Source organism: Quercus suber, unplaced genomic scaffold (genome assembly GCF_002906115.3).
Source record: "Quercus suber isolate HL8 unplaced genomic scaffold, Cork oak 2.0 scaffold_383, whole genome shotgun sequence".
NCBI classification, from domain to species: domain Eukaryota; kingdom Viridiplantae; phylum Streptophyta; class Magnoliopsida; order Fagales; family Fagaceae; genus Quercus; species Quercus suber.
In genome coordinates, this window is record NW_027069835.1 from 269,923 (window position 1) to 280,901 (window position 10,979).

General features: G+C 34.5%; 2 protein-coding genes across 2 annotated transcripts; one reads left to right on the plus strand and one right to left on the minus strand.

The window, feature by feature from the left end:
• Positions 1-2,674: 2,674 nt before the first annotated feature.
• On the minus strand, positions 2,675-6,011 carry LOC112017982 (protein FAR1-RELATED SEQUENCE 5-like). Its single transcript, XM_065760834.1, has 2 exons — positions 3,914-6,011; positions 2,675-2,799 (listed from the first exon to the last, which is right to left on the minus strand). The coding sequence occupies exons 1-2, from the start codon at positions 6,009-6,011 to the stop codon at positions 2,675-2,677; spliced, it is 2,223 nt and encodes a 740-aa protein (XP_065616906.1).
• Positions 6,012-6,985: 974 nt separating this feature from the next.
• LOC112018189 (nicotinamidase 1) lies at positions 6,986-10,743 on the plus strand. Its single transcript, XM_024050706.2, has 5 exons — positions 6,986-7,406; positions 7,943-8,126; positions 8,267-8,400; positions 8,552-8,737; positions 10,494-10,743. Exons 1-5 carry the CDS (start codon positions 7,266-7,268, stop codon positions 10,572-10,574), a joined length of 726 nt encoding a protein of 241 aa, XP_023906474.2. The 5' UTR covers positions 6,986-7,265; the 3' UTR covers positions 10,575-10,743.
• The last annotated feature ends 236 nt before the right edge of the window (positions 10,744-10,979 follow it).

Consider the following 10,979-nt stretch of genomic DNA (forward strand, 5'->3'; position numbering starts at 1 on the left):
TTTTCTGGCTTGCATAACGGCCAAAATGCTACAAGGTTTCTTACTATTATTTCACACCCTTGCCAATGCTATAATGATGAAGTTCCAAGACTACTTTCCAATAATGATAATGTTTTCGAGTATTCCAAGACTACTTTCGACAAGAATTGGACAAGCCTTTTGCTACGGATGTTTTGAAGACAAAAACAAAAATTTCACTTTTTACTATTCATTGTACTGTTCACTACTCGCTGTTATTCACTGTTTACTGTTCATGGTACTATTCACTTCAAATTTTTGCCTATTTTGACTCAGAATTCAATTCCCCAGAACTCTTTCTTTTAGAAACCTTAGAGCCTTTCTTTGAGAGAGAGTTCATTGTTTCCACCTTAGGATTTCCTACTACTATCCCTACAATCTTGTAACTAGAATTAGTTCCAAACATTGTAACTGTTAACTTGTTCTGTTGAGATCTTGTAACTACTACTACTGTAAATGTTTTGTTTTATTTTCAATAACAAGTATTTTCAGCTTTCAGTTTAATATACTACTTGTTACTGCCATCTTGGACGATTCTATACTGCTTTAATATATATATTGCTTAGTTGGTCCTACTGCCTTTTATTTACTTTAAATTACTTTGATTATAACTGCCTTCTTGGCTGGTTCTACTTTACTTACTTTATTTTTAACATATATTATAACTGTGCAATTGTGCTTCCTTGAGTCAATCAATCAATCAATCATTAACAGTGTCACTAGAGATTTCTCTTCCCCAAGTGCCTTTACAGCATTAAGAATCACTACCCCAGTGCTTCCATTAGCTCTTATAAAAAAAAAAAAATTAAAAAAAAAAAAATCCATTAGCATGACACACTTCTTAGTTGGTTCTACTTTGCTTACTTTATTTTTAACATATATTATAACTGTGCAATTGTGCTACCTTCAATATACTACTATCCCTACAATCTTGTAACTAGAATTAGTTCCAAACATTGTAACTGTTAACTTGTTCTGTTGAGATCTTGTAACTACTACTACTGTAAATGTTTTGTTTTATTTTCAATAACAAGTATTTTCAGCTTTCAGTTTAATATACTACTTGTTACTGCCATCTTGGACGATTCTATACTGCTTTAATATATATATTGCTTAGTTGGTCCTACTGCCTTTTATTTACTTTAAATTACTTTGATTATAACTGCCTTCTTGGCTGGTTCTACTTTACTTACTTTATTTTTAACATATATTATAACTGTGCAATTGTGCTTCCTTGAGTCAATCAATCAATCAATCATTAACAGTGTCACTAGAGATTTCTCTTCCCCAAGTGCCTTTACAGCATTAAGAATCACTACCCCAGTGCTTCCATTAGCTCTTATAAAAAAAAAAAATTAAAAAAAAAAAAATCCATTAGCATGACACACTTCTTAGTTGGTTCTACTTTGCTTACTTTATTTTTAACATATATTATAACTGTGCAATTGTGCTACCTTCAATCAATCAATCAATCAATCAATCATTAACAGTGTCACTAGAGATTTCTCTTCCCAAAGTGCCTTTACAGCATTAAGAATCACTACCCCAGTGCTTCCATTAGCTCTTATAAAAAAAAAAAAAATTTATTAGCATGACACGCTTCTTTTTCTCTTCTCCACACATGCACATCAAAAAAATAAATTAAAACTAATGGGATGGGCTCCTCTCCCGTTCTTTTTTCTCCCGTTCCCTTCAGTTTTTAAATAGATGCATGACATCTGGCAAAGACTGAATCTAAGGATAATATCAAGCCACGTCATATTTCACAAATGCTCCTTGACTCTTTCCATCATCTGCTTCCCACTAAAACTCATTCACTGCTTTCCTTGACGCCTTCCATCATCTCATTTCCGCTAAAATCTTGTAATATTGCTCTCCGTCTCTCTCAGATTTTTGATATAGCTTCAACATCACTCTTGCACGAAATTTCTTACTTTTTCCTTTCCTTAATTTTTGAAATGAGAAGATCTAAGATAGTGAATTCTTCCGAAACCAGTTTTCATCAATCTATTGGGGAGACCGTTCGCATCGTGTGCTCTTCCGAAATGGAGAAATTTGATCAAAGAAGTCATCTCTTGCTAAAGCTGGAGCTCCTTTTTCAGTTTGTGTTAAATTATTAATGATTTCTATAGAGAATGAAAAGATAGTGGTGGAATACATGTGGCAAAAATTTGAGTATACTTATGACTTCCTTCATTTTGCATTACTTTGTAGCACAACAATTGTATTGAAAGCTTCCTTTCTCTGATTGAAATGTATTACCCTTGAGGACTAAGTTGAGCGACTTGTGAAGAGAAACAATAGTAACCCTTGAAATGCTGTAAAGGTGTTTGTGAAAATGCTTAGGCTGGTGGTAGCTTGTATTTTTTGTAGAAGTACCTCATCAGCAAGGGTGAATGCAAGGCTGTAGGGTCATTTTTTTTTGTTGGGTGAATGCAAGGCTTGTTCTGTATTTTCTGCTCATGTAACCATTGTACATTATCTTGATTAATGAAATTTTTTTGTTGGAGTTCAATACAAATGGGGTCTCTCTATATTTGTTTTTTCTTTGTATTCTTGCGTGAGATATTATAGAATAGGTATAAAAATATCAATTGCAGGAAATTTTCATGGAGCAATTTGACAAAACTTGTTTGCTTCTAGAATTGCAAATGCATTAGACTTTTTGTTTGAATCTTGCAGTTTCTTCATTGTGCCTTTCTAGAGTCATCACTGTGACAGTGATGTTGTATTTGCTTTTCTTTTTGAGTGCAAGCCTTGGGAAATACTTTGCTGCATGAGCTACAAGATAAGCACATCGTAATAACTGGAATATTACACTTCTCTACACAATTGCTTATCTCATATTGGCTTAAAGAGTTAAGCAATTGATTACAAAATTACTTAAAGATATAGCCAATACTCCATTAATTTCCAAGAGAGCATAAGAAAAGGAATATTTTTGCAAGAAACTTTAAAGAAATTTCTCTCAAGACACAAGAAAGAGAACAATGGGTCATTTGATCTCTTCAACTTGGATGCTACAAAAATTTCTCCAAAAGCTATATTATAAGCAATGCCAAAAATAGATTACTTCTCATGCTTAAAACTGACTTGACACCCTGGCCTAACCAACTAACAGTCCACAATAGCAGTACAATAGCAGCACAATCCATTCTGCAGTACAATTCAGTCACGGCACCCCCATGCAGCTACAGACGCACCCCCATACAGCAACAGATGCACCACCTGTGCACATACACATACACGCTCCCTTGCACCCTTTTCACACACAGCTTTCACACCTACACACACACCCTTGCAGCATTATACGCACCGGCTGTGACTTACAAATATCTACAAATATCAAGCCTACAATTATCACAAGCCTTTTTACAAATATCTACAAATATCCACCCATACCTTTACAAATATCTACAAATATCCACACTACATTAACTATCACAACTTGAGGTAGCCAGAGGATGCAAGTAGTTTAGCTATGGCATATGCTTCTAAGTTGAAGGAGATGGAGCTCATGGCTGTACAAAAAAAGGATTTTGTTTTGGGCATCACTCCCTCCCCTGCAATCATCCAACCTCTTATTAGTCACTTAAATGAGTAAAACTATAAGAATGGTAGCATCTAAGACAGTCCAAAAATTCAATTCCATATTGATTTTTTTTTCTTAATGTTATGTTTTTTAAAGAGAAAATTTATGTTGTGGTATCAAGTGAGCAATAGTTTCTTGCACACACACAATTCTAGTGACAAATTCAACAATGGGATATAAAATCACAATAAGTACCTGAGGTTTATGTCATGGTGGTGGAACATGTGGTTGGAGGAGTTAAGCCAGATGTGAGAGTTTGGATTTTTTTGCTTCTATTTTTTTTATTTCCCTTTTCAAGACAACCTTTCAACCGTTTTCTCCCACGTGAAACTTCCCTTCTCTTTAAACCTTTTGCTTGTATGGTACATGTGCTCTTGACGACCTGATTTTCACAAGATGTTGAGGAAGGCATAAGGGTCTCACTTGGGGATTCAATCTTTAAATATTCTTCTAGTTTTGCATCTAACTCAGCTGCAAGACTTAGAAGGAAATCAGATGCCTCTTTAGATTCAGCAGCTTTACCCATCAATCTAACATAAGTGGTGCATAAATTTCTATAACGAGCTCGCATTTCTAGCCTAGGGTCACTTTGTACCTCACACTCATGAATATCCAAGACAATTCCAGCCCTTGCATTCTTGGTCCATCTCTTCAATATGAATTGTTCAGGAATCATCAACTTAATCTTCATCTCATCTAGTACTTTCAAAATATGGCTACATATAATTCCAACAAACTCAAAATTTTTACAACTACATGTAATCAAACCATTTGAAGATGTAACTGTATGTTGCCTAGAACCTTCACAATTATGAATTTTATATGTAGAAACTAGTCCACTTTGATGAAAAGTATCAACAACCACCATCAATGACTTTTCGAACTCATCTTGGAACATAGAAAAAACAGCTCCTGTGTAGATATCTCTGGCATGTCTCAGCAAAGGAACATTGACCTTCAAAGTGGGAATTTTTTGGCTCATGTCGTAGTTTGCACGAACTTCATTATAACGGACATCATCAACAGCCCTTTGAAAATGTTTGAAAAATTGTACTATGTCCAAATCAGACTTCAAATAATCTTTTAAAAGAGAGTTGAAACTCTCACTAAGCTGTGTACTTTTCTTACCTGCAGAAAAGGTATTTCTCCCATACACCATAGCCCACTTTTCTCGCACTTTAAATAGATCTTGCAACCATTCATTTTCTTGAAGATCATATTTTTCCAACATATTCTCCCAAGCACTAATGAACTCCTCTTCATACTCACCATCATAAATGCAACTTCTAAAAACAGCATTGAAGGTTTTTTGGCTCTTAAATAGATGATTAAGATTTTTAAGAGCATTTTGATAAATATGCCATAAGCACAGTCTATGATAAGTCTCTAGCATCACTAAAGATATTGCCTTTGCCATTGCAGGATCTCGGTCAGTAAATATTGTCTTTGGCTTTTTACCGGACATACACTCCAAAAATGTATGAAATAGCCATTCAAATGACTGAGTAGTTTCATCATATAACAAAGAGGCCCCAAATACAACTAGCTGATAATGATGATTTACTCCAACAAATGCTCCAAAAGGTCGACACTCTTTATTGGTCCGGTAAGTTGTGTCAAAGAATACCACATCACCATATATACCATAGTCGAAAATCATTTTAGCATCAGCCCAGAATATGTTAGTGATTTGGTCTTCGACATCCAATTGAACTCGAAAAAAGAATGATGGATTTTCTGATACTTGACTAAGAAAATAATTCAAAAGACCCCCGACTTCACCTTGTTGCAAATCTCTTTTCCTCTTAGTCCTCAAATAATTCTTATGATCTTGCTTAGTAAAACCAAGATTTTCTCTACCTCCAACTTGACGACTCATCAATTCATGTGCCAGTTTAGGTGGTATACCTGAATTATCTGCCAACTCAATTTCAATAGCTTGAACATCAGTAATAATTCTTTGAGAAGGCAACATGTGTACACATGACTTATCCACTAACTCATGATTGTGATTTGATTCAAAATCAATGACCCGATATTTTCCATTAGCTTGAAGAGAAATGGTTAGTCTTGCTAAGCAGCCAGTTCTAGTTTCTTTTCGCGGCTTTTTCACATCCACTCGCTTGTCTTTTTTTCTATAGCCTTCCTTATAACAGACAAATCTTCTACTTGATATTACTCCACTAAATCTATCCTCATTTTTCCATTGCTTTCGAATGCTAAATCCAACTTCTTTAGCATATTCATTATACCATTGGTGAGCATGCTCTTCTGAGTCAAACTCCATTTTCCAAACAGATATTTTCCCTTGACAATCAGAATTCTGCATAATATTAGCATAAATATCTTCATTTTCTTTATCACCTTCAGGGCATATTTGTTCATCACTAATTATAGGCATTATACTGACTAGTAACTTTGAAAAGAAGAGCACCTAAAGAGAAATTCAAAAACCAAATTAAAGCAAAACAAGTTAGTGTTGTTGATAAAACAGTCAATGATATAAAAATAAAACAAATAATAAGAAATTGAATACCCATGTTTACTTGCTGCATTACTAAATATTGAAGCAAAATAGTAGTGAAGCAAAAAGAAAAACAAATCCAAATCAAACAGGGAATTCAATTATTTGTTAGGAGATCACTTAAAGACTTAGCAAAAGAGTATAAAAACTACGGAGGGAAAAAAAACACAAATAAATAATGCAAAGAATGATTGAGCACCTATTGGAATTCGGAACTTTCAATTCCAGTCGAGCTGTTAAAATCAAAAACGATTCTCTCCCCTGTTTTGTAGTCTCACTAGACAGGGGATTGCTCTCACTAGAGTTGGAATGATGTAAAGATATTTATCTTGGGTACACTCAGTAGAAAGCAAATCTTCTTTACTGGGCCGGAATTCGAATGGCTGGAAGATTTTGCAATTGTTAGATATTTTAGCGGGTTGCTCAAAGGTTTTAGCGGAATGGGTTTTGGTGAAAATTTTGAGCGCGGGAAGCAGAGTTTTAGTGGGAAGCAGATGATGGAAGGAGTGAAGGAGTATTTGGGAAATATTACGTGGCTTGATAATAATCCTTAGATTCAGTCTTTGCCAGATGTCATGCATTTATTTAAAAACTGAAGGGAACAGGAGAAAAAGGAACGGGAGAGGAGCCCATCCCAAAACTAATAACCTATGCCAGGAGGACATCGCTTCCACTAGTTTTGCCAATCGATTGATGAAATCTCAGTTGTTTTTTTTTCTTTTTTGTCTCTATCGACAACATAGTAAGGTACTTCACTTTGAAGTGGGCCATACTTTTTTTTTTTTTTTCAAGCCACGCACACATTTTGCGTAGTTATCACTCACTCTCATAGAAGTGATAGAACACAACTTCTTCTAGACTTCTTCCCCCAATCAAATCCAAATGGGTTCCATAAAATAATGGAGAATCCAACAGCTCTAGCAATTTTATTGGCATTTCGGAATTGTTTGTTTCCAACCATTATTGTGATTCTTATTCTTCTCTCTTTTACAGCACAGTCCAAGTATGCACCCATTGGTCAAAGCCGAAACGGTATTTCCCCAGATAATAATAAACCAAAACAAATAGAGAGTCTGTCTCTTTTTAGATTGAAAACTGATCAGATAGCCACGATAAAAAAAGAGAGAGAAAATGGCTTCGTCAACGATAGAGTTGTTGAAGGACGAACTTCCAGTGAATCAAGAATCTCTGGTTTTGTCTGAGGATGTCAAGACTGGTCTCGTCCTTGTCGATATCGTTAATGGCTTTTGCACCGTCGGCTCTGGCAATTTGGTAATTTAGAGGCTTTGATTTCAATCATGACAACAACAATACAGTCAAGTCAGTCCCAAACATCACATGATACCTCGTTCTTAATTTCATTAACAACCCTTTTTTGAGTTCGCTTTGTCTTGTCGAGATGTTGAATATCATCAGAAAACTAATACTACATGCGTTGGTTAGATCTTCTTGTCGTATTCGGTTTTTTTTTTTTTTTTTTTTTTTTTGAAGTTTATGTTATTATTTCTTGCGGTTTTAATTTCAATTGGCCTTTTCTGTTGGAAAATTTACAATTCCTATAGGTTTTTTTTTTTTTGAAAGAAAAAAGAAAAAGAAAAAGAAAAAGAAAAAGAAAGAATTTTTTTTTTTACCCCACGAAGATAGTAAAAAGAATGAGATGAAGAACAATCTTTACTTTTACTGGCTATTTATATATTTTTCCCGTGTTTATATCTATGGTGGGATGGTTTTACATTCTTAATATTTGACTTGGCACTCGTAGGATGTATTATGCAAATATAATTGTGTGGAATTGAATTTTTGTATAGGCTCCAACACAACCTGATGAACAAGTTTCTGGGATGGTGGATGAGTCTGTGAAACTTGCCAGAGTTTTCTGTGAGAAGAAATGGCCTATTTTTGCTTTCCTTGATTCTCATCACCCGGATATTCCTGAACCTCCATTTCCACCTCATTGTATAGCCGGAACAGATGAGGCCAGACTGGTTCCTGGTACTTGATTTTCTCTCTCTTTTTTTCCCATCCCTATCATTAGCTATTATACTTTTCCTGTTTTAGCTGAACATATTTGCATTGCCTTGAACGGTTTACGAATTTCCTTACTCATTTTGCTTTCTTACTATAATCTGCAGCCCTGCAATGGTTAGAGAATGAACCAAATGTAACACTTAGATGCAAAGATTGCATTGATGGGTTTCTCGGTTCTATTGAAAAAGATGGCTCCAATTTCTTTATAGATTGGGTGAGAAATAACCAGATAAAAAAGGTAGGCTTTTCCTGTTCCCACAAAAGATCATCTGCTTTGATTGAATTGTTTGAATGATTAAAGGGAATTTGTGGTGTGTATATGAGCTGTAATACTTTCAATTAATAGTGCAACGATCAAACTAATTTTGTAACTTTTCTTGTTTGTTGAGATTTTGGTGGTAGGGATATGCACCGATGTATGTGTGCTGGATTTTGTGTGTTCAACATTGTCTGCAAGAAATCGGGGTTTACTTGTTCCTTTGGAGGATGTGATTGTGTATTCAAATGGATGTGCCACTTTTGATCGTCCGATTCATGTTGCCAAAACAATGAAGGATGCTATTGCTCATCCACAGGTAGTTTGACTTATATAATTATCTTTTGGCTTGCAGTAAACTTTTGAGTTTCTTTTAAATCCTTATAACTATTCAAACTTGTATGTGGAGGACCTAGTTACTTGGATCTCATAGTAAATGCTTGCTGTTAGGCCTAGGAATTTCTGTATGTTTAGTAAAGCACTTACATAAAAAGACAATCTAATCTATATATTCAATGAGGAAGGAAATAATAGTTTTATAAAGAAACAAGTTGCTGCATGACATATATTTTATTCACAGCCGGTCCCAAGCCAAAAAAAGAATGGGGGTTGCAGTAGATTGATGCCCAACATATAATTTAGTCACTTTATTAGAGCATCTTCAACAGATTCTCTAAATTTTTGTACTGTTTGAAGAATGAACAGTGACTTTTACCTTTAACTTCCTACTTTTTCAAATATATTTTCCAACAGATTCTCTATCCCATTCTTTATCTCATTTAAATATTATTTCTTTATTAATTCTTTATTCTTTTTTTAACAACTACACATTTTCCAACATTTTTTTTATTCAATACCTGATTATTATAATAGAAAAAAATATTTGAAGGATGAATAGTAAAAGCTACAGTGTTCTCTGCTTATAAAGAAGCACTGTAGCAACTCTACTCTAAAAAATAGAGATAGAGAAGCTGTTGGAGTGGGTTTTGGAGGGATTGATACTCTAAATTTGGCTTTAAAGAAGCCATTGGAGATGCTCTTATAAATGAATCACTACAAATACAAGTTGGGACGTCCCCTAATATATTTGACCACCTTGATTAGTTTGTAGAGGATCCATAGCCTATCTCAACGTTTTGGGACTAAGGCATGGTTGTCTTTATTGTTGTTTTGTACAACTATTTCTGAATCTATGTGTATTGTTATCTTTCATTTCATTGCTTAGATATAAAATGCAAACAGGAGCTTGAAATTCACCAAGCTGTAATAATGGTTATCTTGGTCTGTAAGTAAACTATCCAATAAATGATAGTTAAACCATGCACTTTGATGCAATTGATGAAGTTAAACCTGGATATTATCATGCCTCAGTTGTTGAACCTTCTTTGCAATTGATCATATTCTTGTTGCTTAGCCACCAAACAGGGGAAAAAAAAGATGGTTATATTGATGTTATTGTTTTGAGATTCTACATACAACCTTTGCAACACTAGTAAACTAAATTTCAAGTGCTGGAGAGCTGTTCAGATAAGCTTGCATCAAGGGTTGGCATCAAGTTCTCTCCCTACCTCAGTGTTTACTCTATGGTTTTTCAGAAAAATGTGGTTCCTTTGATACAAGTAGCTTTATTTTTGTTCTGATGATGAGACTTATAGTAGGGCTATTTCTAGGCATAACCATTAGGAGATGCTATAGATCAAAATATTTTTGATAGGCAGGGGGACATGTTTGAGATTGAACACAACATAATATTAGCTGTTAGAATAATAGTAAAAATTGGTTTCTTTGGATTGCTAGTCATAAAAAAGATAGATTTTGATGGAGATGACTACTATGGACCCGCCTGACGTGTTGTAGTGGTCAGAAGAATATGTGATTAAAGAATTATTTCAAAATAGACGCTTCTTCCTTTTGTGGTTGAACTTTGCAATCTCTTGTTCAGTCTGGGTAACAATAATGTAGAGGTGCATAATTTCGAGTGATTTAGATTCAATTGTCAGTTTCAAAACTTAAACCTGACCTGCTTATGTATTTTATGAGATCCTTCTTGATTGTCGTTTTGTTTGTCACGGCAGGAGCTCATGCATCACATAGGGCTTTACATTGCCAAGCGACGGGGAGCCAAGGTGGTATCAGAAGTATCATTTGGTGCATGAGAGAGTCATGATGTTAACATGAAATTGTATGGATTTAAAGGTGTGTTTGGATATTGTTTATTTGCTAAAAACTGAAAACTTATTGTTGAAATATTGTAGGAAAATAATTTTTAAAGGTGTGAATAGTACTATAGGACCCAAATTTATCTAAAAATCTGTGTTTTGTTGAGTTTGTTGGTACGTGAACAGTACTCATGAGACCCACTAAAAAAACGCTGAATGTGCAGATTGGGCAAAATGACCAATCCAAACGCACGCTAAAGTTATGTTTGGTAACAGTTTTTATTTTCTATTTTCAAAAACTTGTTTTTGGTAATATAAAGAAAAAAAAACAATTTCCTTGTATTTTTGAGACCAAAAATATGTTTGGTTAGTTGAAATTAAAAAAAATAGTTTTTTAAATAA